General features: G+C 27.2%; 1 protein-coding gene across 2 annotated transcripts; it reads right to left on the reverse strand.

Moving 5' to 3' along the window:
- Positions 1 to 1,642: 1,642 nt before the first annotated feature.
- On the reverse strand, positions 1,643 to 17,694 carry LOC127070344 (growth/differentiation factor 8). Of its 2 annotated transcripts, none has more exons than XM_051008181.1 (4): positions 16,618 to 17,694; positions 7,473 to 7,730; positions 5,273 to 5,652; positions 1,643 to 3,928 (listed from the first exon to the last, which is right to left on the reverse strand). In XM_051008181.1, exons 1-4 carry the CDS (start codon positions 17,048 to 17,050, stop codon positions 3,776 to 3,778), a joined length of 1,224 nt encoding a protein of 407 aa, XP_050864138.1. In that variant the 5' UTR covers positions 17,051 to 17,694; the 3' UTR covers positions 1,643 to 3,775. The 2 variants fall into 2 exon arrangements, with proteins under 2 accessions (XP_050864138.1, XP_050864137.1); XM_051008180.1 differs by having other exon boundaries at positions 5,273 to 5,655; positions 16,618 to 17,692.
- Positions 17,695 to 18,345: the final 651 nt, after the last annotated feature.

Consider the following 18,345-nt stretch of genomic DNA (forward strand, 5'->3'; position numbering starts at 1 on the left):
TTTTAGATAGATAGATAGATAGATGAATGGATTGGCGAGTAGATAGATAGATAGATAGAGAGGTAGGTAGAGAAAGAGAGATAGAGGATTACTATTTTTACTACTTTGTAATATGAGATTATTAATGAGGATCATCTTGAAGCTTATTTATACAGATTTTAGATAGATAGAAAGATAAATAGATAGATACAGAGAGAGGGGGGGGGGAGGAGATGTTTTACTGATCTAATTTCTCTGTTCTAATTTACAATATGTTCGAAAGAAAGAACATATTAACATGATTTTTATTGAAAATTATCTTATAATTTTATTTATTTACTTTTTAAATATATAGATAAATAAATCGGATATGTAGATAGAAAAAGAGGATTCCTGTTCTAATACGTTTGTATACCTGTCTCGAACGATCTTTTATTTTATTTTATTTTATTTATTTTTTTTTTTCATTTTTTTATTCTTCAAGTAATTTCATTTTTTTGTTTCTTTTTCTTTCTCTCTTTCTCTTTCTTATAATCTTCTTCGAAGATTTAAATTTAATACGTTTAGGGAGGAAAAGAAAAAAAAGATTCATTAATATAACATTTTTAATCAGAATCATATTTATTTGGAGTTTCTTGTTTTATTTATTAAATATTATATATGTACATAGTTAAAAAAGAAGAGATCTTTTCTTTCATTCATCTTTGACAATGTCTCAAAGATTTGAAATTGTACACATTTAGGAAAAAGTATAAAGAAGAATATTTTAATATGAAATATTCCAATTAATATGAGATTTAATACGTTAATATGAAAGATCATCATTTTTCTTTTCTTTTTTTTTTTCCTTTATGAAATACATATAATATGAAAAAAGATATCTCTTGATTTTTAAGCAAATGAGATCGTAAATATTGTGTACATACATATATGTATCGTATATATTTTCCAGCGAGAAAAATAGAGGCATATGGAAAGATATCGACGTTGAAAATTTCTTGGGGGAGGGCATAAAAATGAAAAGGGGAGAAAAAAAGAAAGTGAAAAGAAAAGAAAAAGAAAAATGTTTCACCTTGACATTGCTCGGTTTTCCTTTACATTTTTCCTATCTTTTTCTCTCTTTCACTCTCTCTTTCTCTCTCTTTTTCACTACTTCTTTAGATAATGTAAATGTTTCTTGCCTAACTTTTATCGTTATCTATTTTCTATGATAAATGTTATGTTATGTTATGTTATTAAACTTGACTTTTCGTCGAGTTTTAGGGTCTAATATAAATAATCACAATCATGCTTATATCTATGGATGCAAGTATATGCATAATGTTTGATGTAACATAAATAGATACAAACATGCACACACACATACATACATACATACATACATATAATATACGACGTATACGATATGCCACGTGGCGTGAAATTCATGTTGTTCTCGTATTCCGCGCATTGCAGGATACGATTATATTTAAATATAATTGCAAATGCTTCTCATTGATGTATTTATATAAATACATCTGTGTGTGTGTATGTGTGGGTGTGTTAATATACTCATTAAGCTTAGAATTTTTTTCATACTTAAAATACAACAAAATTGGATATTATCGAGATAATTAACGACGATGGTAGAATCTTAATGAAATAATTAATATTGCACGAAAACTAACGAATTTACATTGCTTTATTTTACATTGTTTTATATATTTTAAAATAAAGGATATAATAATTCTAAGAGTTATCACAAATTCGATTTGCAAAGAGATAGTACATATATTATTGCAGATAAAATTTTATTATTCTAAGAAATCATTTTATCCGATAGTAATTACCTCTTATCTCTCTCTCTCTCTCTCTCTCTCTCTCTCTCTCTCTCTCTCTCTCTCTCTCCCCTCTCATTAGTATATATATTTAATATATTAAAACGAAACAAAAAATGCTTAGCTCTGATAAATATTTGCTTAAGAGAATACTGCTGTGGTTTACTTCTTTCCTTTTTTTTCTTTTCTTATTTTTTCTTATCTTTTCTTTTCTTACATTTTCACGTTTAATCGTTTCCCTTTGCTTCAACAACGACGATATCGTTGGAAATATTTTAATTATCTAATTTACAAAATTTACAAAACTTTTTTCGCATATATACTTTTGTTTATTATTATAATAATTATTATTATTATTGTTATTATTATTATTATTATTATTTCTTTTTCTTTTGTTTAATATAATTCAAAAAGGTGAATAATATATATTTGTGGTAATTGAATTTTGCAGAAGACGAGCAATAATAACGTATTTAATATTACAGATATGTTCCTTAATTATAAAACAATTTCTAAATAAAGATATTGAAAATAATTATTATATATATATATATATATATATAGTATGTATGTATGTATGTATGTATTGAATGTATATATACACATATATATACACATAGTGTATAGAAAATAACATTGAAAATAAAGTTATCGAACGTTATCATTGTTTTGTTGTACATACAATCTACTTACATACATATAATATACACATCACACATATCGGGCACGCGAAGGACACATACGCACAGTGTATATATATAAATACATTGTAAACATATACGTATACATATAAAAGTTGTATAAGAGAATACAACAAAAAGATATTCTCACCAGTCGTCCAAAACTTTTCGATCCCAAAGGACTTACTTTCCTAACGTATCTTCTATGATGAGTTGCTACAATATGGCGTAACGAAATTCTTGGTTTAACGTACGTATCATACATTCTTCTCTCTCTCTCTCTCTCTCTCTCTCTCTCTCTCTCTCTCTCTCTCTCTCTCTCTCTCTCTTACACACACACACTCTCTCTCTCTAATTTTATCTACTAATTTCCCATGGCTCTACTGCTAACATTCTCGATTTTACTTAATAGCTAAATGTCTCATTTGAAGACCAATTTTAATCGTTTCTACAAATTTCTACAAATTCCTTATATTTATATATATATAGTGTGTGTGTGTGTGTGTATGTATATATATATATAGTGTGTGTATTTGTGTATATATTATATATATTTAAGTCCGAAAATTATGTACAACCACGTAAGAAATGATACTTCATTAAAGGATAAGTAAATAATTAAGAATAAAATTGTAGTTTCTTGTGAGACTTAGTTTTTAAGAAGATCGAATTTGAAAATCCGTTTCACAGATTCGTAAGTTTTCTAATAAAAGATTTTTATAGAAATATAGTTACAGATACCTTATATAGGTTCTTCAAGCGTTTCAAGTTTTATATTCTTCATTATATAATGTTTCATGAAATATCTTCTTTGTATTTTTTTTTCTTTTCTCTTATTTTTATTTTTTTTTTCTTTCTTAAACCTATTAGTTAACCTCATAAATGCCGCGTACCTCATAAATAGGACATATACATATTTTTACACGAATCGTTTTTTTTTGGTCTTTTTTTTTGTTTTTTGTTTTTTTGTCGTTTTTATCGTTTGAATTTATCGGAACTAACCCCTTAAAATATTTTATACTTATATTCTGGGACACACCATATACGTATCTCTTTTTCGTTTGCCTTTATGTTTCCGTTCGAAGAAATCGTTTCAGAATGGATCTGAAGGAAAATTGGAGAATGCCTGCGTATCAAATTCGTCTATATATGTATGCGTTCGAAGATACAACAAAGGAAAGTTTAAGTTTCGGATGGTGTCAGCCATCCGATTCTTTTTCTTGTTTCTCCTATTTTTCTTTTATTTCTTATTCTTCTATTATATTTCTTTGTCTCTTCGTTTATTTGAAATAGTGATGGTCACATACAACCACAAGCCTCGACTACCATGTTCGGTAAGGTTTTCTGCTGTATCGTGTTGTTAGTGTGAACATATAGAAGTTGTATCGCTGAGAGTTGAGTCGGCGAACAACACGGGACGATCTCGTTTCCACGATGTATTGTCTTCCATTTCTGTAAAATGAGGATTATCATTTTTTTTATTTTTTTTTGTCTTCCTCCCTTCCTCCAAATTTTTTGTGACGTTTCACGCGGAACACGGATTTGTAAATTTGATGGCAATTTCAAAAGATGCTAATGAAAATAATTGTCAAATTTATAATAATATGCGATTCTCGATTAATATATTTTTATTAATGGATCATATTTGAAGATTATTACATCGTTTTTAGGGGATCTTTTTTTTTTTTACAATCCATTCGTCTGTCGTCAAGTTAAAATGGCGTCGTATATCGTCGTATTACAAGTACAAAGAGAAAAATTTACTACGTTTTATATTTTTCTTATCTTATTTCTATCGAAACGATGGCTGTCATTTTAAGAAGCATTCGCGAGAACTTTTCTTTGTTTCGTGTTCGGGAAAAAAAAGAAATGTTAATTAAATGTTTTTAGATAACTTCTTTTTCCTTCTTATTACGCGTTACGAAGGACGAAGGACTTGACGTATAACAGAGTTTTATGTTGCAAGATAATGGAGTCTTAGCGAGCCCATTATCGTTACGAGTTGCAAACTATATTGCCCACATTACGCGTCAGCTATAAGGCGGCTGTTGTTACTTTCTTCAACCGACTTTTATTAACAATTAATGCAAGTAAGAAATGGTCATGATACATATATGTATATGTGTGTATATATATATGTATTAGCTATATACATATATCTACATTTTTATTATTTCTTGTGAAAATTTATGCGTGGAATGGAACCAGATAGGATTTTCTCTCTTTTTTCTTTTCCTTTTTTTCTTTTTTTTTTGTTTTATAGCGAATGACGTATTCTTTTCTCCTTTCTAAGCTATGGCAATCCAGAGAATCTTTTATCGATTATACGAAATATCTTTTTAATGTCACTTTAATGTCATCCAATATAAAAGTAGATTTTTTGAGTTTTCTTTTTAACTCTTTCAACTCTATTCTTTTTTATCATTCGTGTAAGAACTCTCTTGTGTTTATTATTATTATTGTTATTATTATTATTATTATTTATATAGATCATTGATATGACTCATAAAAATCTACAAATTTTCTAATAAAAGATTCTTATAGAAATTATTTTATCTCAAAATGTGTCAAGTCGGACTCGACGTAGAAATCAAGAGGATACAATTTTTAATGAAAAAATATTCTCATTAAAAGCAAATAAATACGTGATAAACTTGAAGAAACATGAATGAAAGTTCAACGTAAGGATATTGATTATATTGCATAAAACCGAAAGAAATTTTGTATAATTTTCTAGCGATTAATTTCTTAATGAAATATAATACGTATAAAGAATGATGACGTTGTCTAACGAACCATGATAACGTTGGTATGAGATGTTGCACTGATCGTCAAAGTTGCCGCGGTTGAACATGATCCTCTGCAAAAGTATGCGTGATAACCTCTAGGATGAAGTATCCAATCGCTCCAGCCAATGTCTGCAAAGTTAATGTAGAGTTCGTCTCTACAACATTCCTTCATTTCCGGTAAGCAATTGGAGTTTCTTTTCGGTCGATTTTTTTGCGGCAACGGTGACGTATGTATTACCAAGAAGGGCTTCAGTGTTTGCTCGATAGAGACCGGTGCAGTGTCACGGTCGATCGAGCAAGTGCTGCAGGTTATTTGCATCGCGTGGTTCAGCTGATGCCTTTCCACCCACTTTCTCACTGTAAAACCCACGTCCGTCTTTACCCAACCTTCTGAAAAAGATAAAAGAAGACATTCAACCTTTTCGTCTACTCTCTCTCTCTCTCTTTCTCTTTCGTTCTCTTTTTCTCTATTTATCTCTATTTATCTCTCTATCTATCTTTATCTCTTTTATTTTCTTCTATGAGATACTTTCTTACTTTTATACACGTTTATTCCATTAGGCTTTCTAATTATCTATTTAGGAGATGAGAAGATAAAAATGAAGGAGAAAGAGGGAGAGAGAGAGAAAGAGAGAGAGGGAGAGAGAGAGAGAGAGAGAGAGATAGAGAGAGAGAAGATTGGATGATGATATTATATATAGAGTTTCTATTGGTTTTATACATTCTATTAGATACCATATCTATTTAATATAATGTAATATGATATGATATAATGATATATAATGTAATATGAATTATTAGATGGTATATCTCTAGAAATCAATTTATTATTGATTATTTTATTTATCTAATATATACGTGCCTATACATAGCAAATGTATATATTATATAATGATTTTTCTGTTGAGAAAAAAATTGAAAATAAAATATTATTAATTGAAAATTTAATAAAAATTATTCCAATATAATAATAATAATAATAATAATAATGCAAATAAATATATTTATATGTTTATACATATAATATTTATATAATAATATAATATGCAATATAGAATCTTATGTATATATAGTATCTATATACAAATCGATATATTTACTTATATAAATCAATTTCAAATTCATTATCGTGTTATGTATATATTTTTATATAAATGTATACATATGTATGTTTATGTACTATGTCTCTATATACGTGTAAAAAGCCATGATAATTTATTGATTTAATTGAAAAAGTGAACGTCGCGATAATAACTACATTTTATAATTTATGATCCGTCATATATATATTATTTTTATACACAAACAAACAAGAGAGAGAGAGAGAGAGAGAGAGAGAGAGAGAGAGAGAGAGAGAGAGAGAGAGAGAGAGAGAGAGAGAGAGAGAGAGAGAGAGAGATCAGTCGTCATTATAAACAAATTATCGAACGTGTGGATCGTGTCTTTCCATTCAAAATAGAAACCAGTTAAGATACTAAAGGCAATAATAAGTTAGTTTAATACAGATTTACCTCAGAATCGGACTTTAGACCTTAAAAGAACAGTAACACGGATAAGAATATATTGGCACTCATTGATAATCTCTCCTATCGTGTTATTAAAAGCCCGTACTAATAATGAGTATAGTGTCACGTATGCGATGTGTATTTATTCGTTAATAGGACTTTGCTTTGAGGGGGACTGAACAGATTTTTATACACACACATATATGTATATATATATTAAATATATACATATACGTGTGTGTGTTATTATTCCTCCCATACATAATTCATATACGAAGAATGCAAAGAATACAAGATTATTAAAAATTCGATTATATATATATATATATATATATATATATATATATATATATATATAAACATATACATAAATATGATATTAAGTTCTTCAAATCAATTTCTGTATTAATTAATTTTTGTAAATATAATATAAGATATAGTATTATATATATATTATATATTACATGTTATATTTTATGTGTAAGTATGATATATAAAAACAAAGACATATTACATATATTACACAATAATAAAAATTGAAACAGATTTGAAATTAATTTTTCGAGCCACGATGTGATATAAAAATTTGGAGAAAAAAAAGAAAAGAGAAAGAATTATCGATACAAAAGAAAAGTTTTGTCAAAGTCTATTATCATGTGATTTTGAGAAATCGAATTTTGTTTCTCCATTAATTTCATTTACCTCCTATATCGGTATCGAAAATTGCCACCATTGTGTTCTTTTCGAATCTTTCGCCTTTATCCCAATGATCCAATTCCGATAGTACAAAAGTTTGGTTGAGATCGTCGTTCTCGTCGTATTCCTTATAAAACCAAAGTTGTGCCGAAGTTACATCGACGAATTGCATTTCGTTTGGCAAGTAAAACGTAAAGCAAGCTGCTGGGTTGAAACCCGTCAAGTGATTCGAACTTTGTAGGCATTTCTTCGTATCTCCTATTCCTGAAATATACATAATTAATTATTATTGCAATTATTTAATAATAAATCTTACAAAATTTCATTAAAACTTATTATTAAAAAGAAAGAAGTTATTATTATTATTATTATTATTATATTTCTTATTCTAAATATATTATAATAATAAATATGATATAAGTTATACTTATAATTATTTACTATATTATATATATATATAGTATTATATTACTATAGTATTACACTACCATAGAGAATAAGTATACAATAATTCTAATATAATTTTAAGAATTTTTTCTTCAACAACTGTTGCCATCTCGATTATCTACGTTTATTTTTGGTTTTATCGAAAAATATGTTAATGGCAAAGTTATCACTGGTGGTAAGAAAGAATTTTTTTTCAAAGTAATTTCTTTTTGTGAGATTCCAAATTTATCGTTTTTCTTTTCTTTTTTTTTCTTTCTTCTTCTTTTCTTTTCTTTTTTTTTTTTACACGAATGGATTTCTGCACGATTCGTTCGAATTTTTTGATTTAATGATTACGCACATGCACTTGAAACTTAGGTCGCCGAGTTGATACTTTTAACGTGTCAAAATTAATATAATTTAATAATTTGAATAGAAATGTTTGTTAATAAAATTGTGTAAACAAAGATGGTGAAAATTTGATCTAAGATACAACTTAGGATTATTTCGATTGAGATTTAGATTTGTTTGAAATTTATTTTTGTAGTATTGACTAATTTAGTTTCGTTGAAAAATATTCTTTCTCGGATATGATAATTCATTATTTAAATAGTATAAAACCGTCTTTTATTTGACCTTAAACGTCAAGAGAAAATATCCAATTACCTTTGTCCAGGTATAACGAGCACGCATGTCGTACCGATCTCGTTACAAACTAATTTAGTATCGACATTGGCCAACCACCATCGTCGTCATTCGAGAAACGATCGTTTTGCAGTTTACGTTAGCGTTACGTTAGCGTTACGTTACGTTACGTTACGTTAGATTATTTTAGTATTGGTTGTATCTAACGTCAATGAAACTTTGAAAGGGTTGACTTGTATATTTTCATTAACATAAGAGTTAAAGATCTTCGTATATTTAAATGGATCGAACTAATTTAATAAATAATAATTTAATATAAAATTAACAAACATATTAATAAATAAAACTGTTCATTGTAATTACAATCGACTTTGATTTAAAGATTATTAAATAATGGAAATCATTTCGAAATCGGACGTATTAAAAATTATAAAACTTTGTTAGTATATTCCATAGAATAAAGAGAATATTCTCTTGACGGTGGTTTTTGTCGTCGTCGATTTTTAATTTAAGAAGAATGAAAAACATCTCCGAAGTTTCGTCTTTTTTTTTTCGTTTTTAAATACATACTTTTTTTCTATTAAGACGTTGTAAATATCGAAAGATTTTATTGAGAGAAGTTGTGCATCTTAATGAATTCTTTCGTTAAAAACAAAAAAAAAGATTTTATAACAATTGTAGAAAGTGTTATATGATTAATCTTAATAGCAAAAACTATATAGTATTATACTACCATAGAGTACAAGTTATTTATAATTATTTTTTCTAATTATTTAGTATATTACATACTACTATAGAGAATAAATATATAATAACTTTAATGTGATTCTAATAAATAATTATATTATTAATTATTATTAATTACTTATTATATTATATAGTATTATATTACTATGATATAATAGTATAATATAGAACTAATAATAATATCTACAATACAATAAGTATGTATATAAATATATTGATATTATAATATTAATATAATATTAATATATATATTATATAATAGTATAATACTGTACGGTATAATTATTAATAATTATCACTCGTTTTGTAATTATTATTCATTATATGTACTAAATCGTTATTAATAGATAATCGAACCAACGAAGAAAATACTTCGAACGAATAGATTTTTGAGAGATATTTTTTATTCGTCGGATTAAATGTTACGAAAATAACATTATTATTAGACGAAGCGATGAAAATATTCATACATATTTATCTATACATAGTGATTACTTAATTCGCTGACAAAGTAATATATTCGTATGAGAATTTTGATAGATCTCTCTTTGAAATCTGTATATGTGTGTGTGTGTGTGGTGTGTATCTAAAATATAGCAATCCATTGGCGATCGTATGTCAGCCGATGTTCATCGATCATTCGTAAACTTCTCTCTCCCTCCTCTCTCCTTCCCACTCTCTCACTTTTTCAGTCTCTGTTTCTGTCTGTTTCTCTTTGAATTCATAGAATCTCTATTTACACTGATACATGTCCTTCATATTAGAATAGAGATCAAATCGATCTCGTTTTGTCTCTTTGGGAAAAGGGATTCCCGTTAATAAATTTCTCCTTTGCGAGTAGAGATTAGAACGATTTATAACCAGGAACGAGGAAGGTAAAATAGTATGAACTATTGAATATGGATAACAATATACTACATATATGTATATATATGTGTGTATGTGTGCACGTGTATGTGTGTGCTTGTGTATATATGTGTGTACAAGTATATAGAGAGTAATGTAGATCGCTTTGGTTGTTTGTACCCATTTGGCGAATGAATCATATTGAGTAAATGTGTAACACGAATAATCTTAATCGGATGGGAGATATTAACACTTTACATTTTGTTTACGTTTTCTTTTTCGCTTGTGTATTTTTCCTTCTTTTCTTTTCTCTTCTTTTCGTTTTCTCTCTTCTTTTTTTCTTTTTCTTCTTTTTTTTTCATTTTTTCATCTTTTTTCGTGACAATGTTTAGTCGTGGCTCTTTTCTTATCGCTCGGAAGATTAAAAAATGTAATAAGATAAGTTAATTCTATTTGTCCGAGAATCTGTGTACTTATATATATATATATATATATATATATATATATATATATATGTCGATTTTACAGTAGAGACTATTATGTTATTCTAATTATGATCTATTTCTGTAGAAATGATTGTTAATTATAATAGTCTTCAGTTAATATTATTTATATATTATATACATATGGATATACATATGAATAGATCAAGTATATATAGATAGATTAAAAATAAAAAAATAAAAAAGAAATAAAAACAATATTTTTAACGAAGATCGACATTGAAATGATCAACTCGGTTAATAAATAAATCTATAAATAATCTAACTAGCTTTCTAATCCATTTATTACCAATTAACAATTATCTTTACTACATCCTCTTTCTTTTTCTCTCTCTTCCCTCGTTCTTCCTTCATCTTTCTCTTTCTCTCCCTCGTTTCTAATTAATCGAAGAAAATACCGTTAAATGTGCTTAGTATTGTAAATTCTTTGAAAACCTTTGATAACGACAGTGATATACTTGCTTGACTTACTCGAGAAACTCTGGACAAAATAATTCTGGTTGAATATCAACTAGCACTATTCTCGATCCTTCTTTTCTCTTTATTATCTAACTTTCGTAGAAATTCGGCAAACGACCGGCGGAACAAAGACGTGGAAAGTCTCTCTTCGTATAATGTTAGATGCAAAAGTTTGGCCTCGTTAACCCTCTACGATTTCGTTTTGTAGAAGCTAAACAGCCGAGGCAGATTACACCGACACGGTCGAGGCCACTGAACCGGAAGTATTCGTCGTCGTATCAAATAGTAATCGGTGTATATAGTAGACACACTAAAACGAGTAGAATCTTTTCGCCATTTTCTTTAAATTTTATATACACAATATTTTTCCTAATTTTAAATCTCTTTACGATAATATTTATTTAATTTGTTTTTTATATTTGTATTCTCATTTATGAGATATAATACATGTAATATTAAAATATTCATTCTTTAGTATGTTCTTTAACATCGTCATTTTGTTATTTCAATATTTCGTCATTGATTAAAATTTAATCTATTTAAATAACATGACGGTATTTAATATTATTATTTTATAATTAAACGTGGAATAGGTAATACCTAATCTTTTTTTTTATATATGACAAATTATTATAAGTAGAAATATTGTTAAAATAATTTTAATTAGTATGTGATAATGAGTATAAAAAAAATATTGTATTATGTGTATATATGTATATACACACACACACACACACACAATATAGTAATTTTGTAATCTGTTATACTTAGAATTACGTATCAAAATAGTTATAAATAATAAGAATAAAATATATTATTCCAAAGCTCGTAAAAAAATATATGTGTTTCCATTAACATAATGGAATATTTCAATTAAATTATTACAAAATTCATTGGTATCCAAATTTATAAATCTCCCTTTAATACAATAAATATTTCGTATGGAATTAAAAGAGAGATAGATAAATACGATCTCAATTTTTTCGAATGAGTTATCTATTTATTGTCTTTGATACTAATCATGCTACTTTTCGTGCGAGTTTTATCTTGAAAAAATGTAACAAAGCGACGACGTGCGGTCCATTAAAATGCGTCCTTGTCGTCGAGGATCGTGATTCGGTGCCGTAATTTCCCGTAAATTCTCGCTCGAATGCTGTACATGTTCATATATACTTACATACGTATTTATATATAATATACACGCATACCCATATATATATATATATATATATATATGCATAGATTGTAACAAGAAATGGCTCAGTAGGTTTCAGTGTTTGCATCGCCATGGAAAATTTGAAATTCATGGTCCGCACTGCTCGTTGCTACGTTACTGGAGTGGACTCTTCACGACGTCATTGTTACTTGTCCTCATTTATACCTTTTTTTTTTCTTTTTTTTTTTTTCACGGTAAAAGGAGAGACGAAAGAAAGAGAGAGAGAGAGAGCTATGCAATTATGCAATATTCATATCCTCTAACGGCATTCTTCATATAAAGGAAAAAGAAAGCAAAAAGGAAGAACATAGAAATTACTTTATATGTATGTAAGTCACGTGAAAATCTTTCCGGTCTTTAAGAATTTCACGTTGTAATTTTGCGTTATTGAGTATAATATGTATGTATACTTCTATATATATATATATATTTCTTTTTTTTTTTTTTTTCTTTTAATATCATTTCATTTTATCATTGGAAAACTTATATGAAGTTGTCGAAAAAAATTAATAATTTATAAGAATATTGATCCTGAAGTTTAAAAAAATTTGTTAAGTATAAATTATATAGTCAGTGTATATGTGTGTCTGTATGTGTGGTTTGATTTATGTGTATTAATGTAAGTAACATAATTATTAATATAATTATATTATAATATATAAGAGTAATTATACATACCGAGTATATTATAATAATATTATATTAATAATTATATTATTTGCACTAATCACGAATTTTTCAATATCAATATAATCTAATTTATCTGACAAATTAGTATAATTATAATAGTGTGATATAATTCTATTACAAATTATATTATTCATAAACTAACATAATTTAAATATTATTATTATACAATTTGTATTTGTATTAAATACTTTCTTTTTTATAGATCTTTTATCAAGGGTTCGTTAATTGAACGATAAAATTGATTCGATCATTTCGTTTCCTGTCATATAAATTTATAAAAATACTGTATACTAAAAAAGTATACTGAATGAGAAATACAATACAACAATCATCTTCGTAAATCTTTCATATTTTTTCACGTATTATTTTTTTTTTTGTTTTGTTTTATTTATTTTCTTTTTCTTTGTTCTCTTTATCTTCATTTTTCGTTTCCACTTTTGTCGATAGAAGAACGAAGAGCATTTCATATGAATGTAGTATCTTCATCGAGAGCCTTTTTCAAACGGGATCTTCTTTCATTTTTTTATATATATATATATTTCGAGTAAGTCTCAAGAATAGGATGAATGGAAAGAAATACCGAACAAAGGAATTTTCTTCTGTGAAATACGTACTTCTTTCATAGGTATACCTTATATTTTCTTATCTCTTTTAGTGTCGCACTCTCGAATATCACGCGATTCATATATATATATATATATATATATATATATATATATATATATATATATCTGTTCATATACATAGATGTAATATATGTACGTTTACATATAAGGACATGTGTGTATGTGTGTGTGTGCCAATACATATGTCTTTCGAGAAAAATAATTTATTTGATTTTTTTTATGGTAAAAATAATGATTTGTTGTTAGTTGTTTTTATATAACTTTTATGTACTTAATATATTATATATATATTTCTTTGTTATACTACACGCATACATATATATACCTACATATGTATATATATGTATTAGAAAATATTTTGGCATAACTATTAAAATATATATTGTAAGATATTATAAAATATATATATATATTTCTTTATATTTACTTAATATACTCCAAAATAGTTATTTATTCTGTAATAGATTATTTATTAATATATATTTTTTAATGTACTGAAATGGTATAAAATATTTTATAACACATACATATAATATTTTACATTTTAATTACAGACTACGTTAAAAAATATATATGTAATTAAAATATACTTTCTATTACAAAATTTAACTGAAAGATTTAACTTTATTAATCAATGAAATCGACTTCAATTTCTTTATTTTGTTTTTATACTTTCACAGTTTAGAAAAGAATATAGGAAGGAAAAGGAACTAGAAAGAATTTGGATCATTTGTTATAATGTTTGTTTTGCCGATCCTTTTGAGGCTTACAATTAATCATTTTCCATGATTTTACTCATGGTGGAACTTTGATCGAATCGTAAATATTGTTTATCGCTTAGGCTTTATCGTGCCGGTGGCCGTCACTAAATAAGGACATGATCTCTAATAACTGGTAAAACGTTCTAATCGATTTTATGTATCTCTAATAATAACAATAACAATCAAATATAATTATTATAATAAATATAATATTTTTGTTATTTTCCAAAAAACAAAAAATAAAAACACACATGTATATATATTTATATCTTATGTTGCATTTACTGCATATATATATATATATATATATATATATATATATATATATATATATATATATAGGTATATATCGCTCTTTCATATATATAAATAAATAAATAAATAAATATATATATTTTTTATATTATATTCATTATATATAATTAAAAATATATTTACATAATACAAGTATAATAAAATCATATGCATGTTAATTATGAATGATTACGATTGATCAAGACAATGATTTTTTTTTTATATGTATTATCTATATAAAATGGATTGATAAAAAATTTATGTTCGATTGTTATATTTATATAATATTTTCTATATGTACTTATTACATATCAACTTCGTTCGTTATCTGTCACCCATCAAATAATGCAAAAGGATGGTTGGCAGTCTGTTCGATTCGATTTATGTTCGGTCAAAGTTTCACAGTAATTAGAATCGTGGCAGCAATTAATTAAATATCATCGATTTCTCCTGACAAGGATAGTGAATTGAAACGAGAGAGAAATATATACATATACACATACATAAATACATACATACATACATACATATGTGTATGTATATATATGAACGTATAGAGAGAGGGTAAATTAGATTTTACATATATGTACATATATATGTGTATGTTAATCCTAGTGTATGGGACCTGTTGCATAGCTTTTTGAATTGTATACACTGACTGTAAAGATATATTAATACATAGATTCTTTTTTTTACACTTTTTTCTTTGTTTTTTTACTTTTTGTTCTTCTCAAATTAAATTACTTTTGTTACAAACTTTTAACAAATAACAGCAATTAAAAACATAAAGTATGTACATATGTATTTTATAATGTCATTGTACTGCTTTTTTGTTTTTTCTTTTTTTTTTTTCTTTTTCTTTCTCTCATTATTAACTCGTATAGAGTAGTTATGTGTATAAATCTTTTTAAATTTCGTTCATAATTGCAGAACATTCTGCTGTTTTTTCGCGTTACAAAAAGAGTCGTTTGTATGTTTAAAAAACGTATGGACATCTTTTTTAATCATTTTGAATATCAAAGACCATCTCATCGGTGAAATTTCATTTCCCAAGGGGATCTAAGGAGTATATATTATAATAAATTTATTTAATTTAATCTTTATATTATTTTATATAATTTAATAATTAAAATTTGTATATTGTTTTTATATAATTTTTATATTACAATATAATATTGCACTATTTTTATAATAATCGTAATAATATTAGAAATAAATAATAATAAGAATATATCTTTAATGTGTACATGTATGTATTTACTATAATACACATATTGAATTATTTCTTTCATAATATTTAGTATATTTATATTTCTACGTATACTTTTATTTTGTCTTTATGTGCAATGAAATTTCACTCGTCATAGCGTTAACATAATTTTGTTTTTTTTTTTTCTTTATAATAATTTTTAAAAGTTAAGCATTTATATACATCGAAATATTAATAAGAATTTCATCGTACACATGATTACATTGAATGATCTATGGATCTTTATACACATTGATACAAATAATTAATTGATTTCGATATGTGTGTGTGTGTGTATATTACGTTAAAATTGTAATGATATTTTTCCAATGATAGCATTAACGTAATTTTTTGTTTTGATTTCATAATAATTTTTAAGAATAAAAAATACATCTACGTAAATCGATATTATAGTAAAAATTCATCGTACCACTTAATCATATTGAACGATCTACAGATCTTCATTCATACTGACAGCGAAAATAATTGATTGCGATAAATTATTATTATTCTCTCAAAATCGAAAATCAAATGCTGTTTTAATTTTTATTTGAAATTCTTTTTCTTTCTTCCTTTTTTTCTTTTTCTTTTCTTTTTTTCTTTCTTCCTTTCTTTCTTTTAACTTTTGACTTCTTAATAATTTCGAATTAAAAGGTAGATAAATGAGATAAAAAGAAAATGTATCTTACCTTCGTAAGGAAAGACGACGATTTGATCGGTTTTACCATAGAAACTCTCAGCCGATTTTTCCGGTTCAAGTGGCGCGCCGGGTCGAAGTTCGAGCACGTTGCCGTTTATCAATGGCTTCGGCAAGGTCGACAGTGATATCGATACATTCGGAGGCTTTGAGAGCCTCAATTTCTTTAGGATCTGTTGCTTAACGTACTCGACCCTCAATTCGGTTAGTATAGGATTTTGGTCGTTGACAACGACCTTGTTTTGATTACATTCGACACATTCCTTTTCATCCACCGAACTTGTAGTTGATGTTTGAAGTTGCGAGTGATACGATCTTCGTACTGTCATTAAGGGATCAATGACTTTTGGCCAGGTAGTATCGGCCGAGAACGTAGGAAGAAGAAGAAGAAGAACGGGAAATTTAAACAGGATGAACAGTTGCATCTTCTTTTTTTTCTTTATTTGTTTTTCTTCTTTTTGTTATCTCTCTTTCTGTCTGTATCTCTCTCTTTCTCTCTTTCTCTATTTATCTCTGTCTCTTTCTTTCTGTTAAATCTTCTTCTCAGATGTTAAACGTCAGTTGGATCGACTAATTTTGATCACACACACACACCTCTCTCTCTCTCTCTCTCTCTCTCTCTCTCTCTCTCTCTCTCTCTCTCTCCTCATGAATTCGAAGATCAAGAATGATAATGGTCTGGCATCGCAAGACACCTTCTTGGAACAATTTCGTTACGATTTCGAATACTCATCGATCTAGATCTCATAAATTCCTCGAAATTATCGATAACTCACTTTTACTCCTTTTCATAGAGATCTTAGAACGATCTTAGTCCGATCTAAGTAGAAAATTAATTCGATGAGGATACTGACGTTCGATTTGATAACCGACGATACCTCCGTTATATCATTGAAATGATATATTCGTTTAACTTTTTTGTTCGTTCGTTTCTTGCTTTTATGATTTTCTTTTATGTACCGACGAAATGTGCGAAAGACGAACGAGCGAGTTTCGAAGAGAACAACAGCACAACAGCTTTCGCGAATGTTCCGGGTAAAACGTTCACACCGAGACTGGAGGTGAATCTTTACGATGGACCCAGTGATGTAGTTGGCTCGACAGTCATGTGAACTTTGCCCTCCATCAGTCACAGCCAATGCGGATTGGACGTAGACGGATAGTAGTGGTCTTTGATATCAGCGAAAGCAAGCACGCGCCGTGAACATGCCGCCACTGGAATTCCCTGTGTCTCTTTACCAATACGATTACCGAGATGGTTCCTTTTCAAAATTGGTCAGATGTCACCAGTTTTTTCTTCGGGGGTCACTGTACCCGATTTGCCAACAAATCTTAGGATACTATTTTCCATTATTTCGTCATGTGTATACATATATATATATATATATCTTTTTGATAAATCTTAGATTATTTTTTAATCGGATTTTTTTTTCTTCTACAGATAAGCTTAGCTTTTTTTATTGATTTTTTTTTCTTTTTTCTCATTATCGTTCCGCGAGTATTCGTCGAGAATACATCGGTCGTATTCTCTTCGTGTATGTTTTTTTTTTTTTGTTTATTGGACTTACTTAATTACAATTTTTGTTGTTTCTCAGTGAGAAAGAAAGAAAGAAAAAAAAAGAAGGAAGAGGAATCAAGTTATCTAGCATTATCTAAAAATCTCCAGTATTTACATTATTTCTTATTTTTGATTGTGTTCGGATTGATCGGATCGATCTCA

The sequence above is a fragment of the Vespula vulgaris genome, chromosome 18 (genome assembly GCF_905475345.1).
Source record: "Vespula vulgaris chromosome 18, iyVesVulg1.1, whole genome shotgun sequence".
Lineage (NCBI taxonomy): Eukaryota > Metazoa > Arthropoda > Insecta > Hymenoptera > Vespidae > Vespula > Vespula vulgaris.

Coding starts and splice junctions, on each gene's coding strand:
- LOC127070344 (XM_051008180.1), bottom strand. CDS start 17,050: ATGCAACTGTTCATCCTGTTTAAATTTCCCGTTCTTCTTCTTCTTCTT. Junction 5,656..7,472: donor TTTCGATACCGATATAGGAG/GTAAATGAAATT, acceptor TATCTTTTTCAG/AAGGTTGGGTAAAGACGGAC. Junction 3,929..5,272: donor CTCATACCAACGTTATCATG/GTTCGTTAGACA, acceptor CTCATTTTACAG/AAATGGAAGACAATACATCG.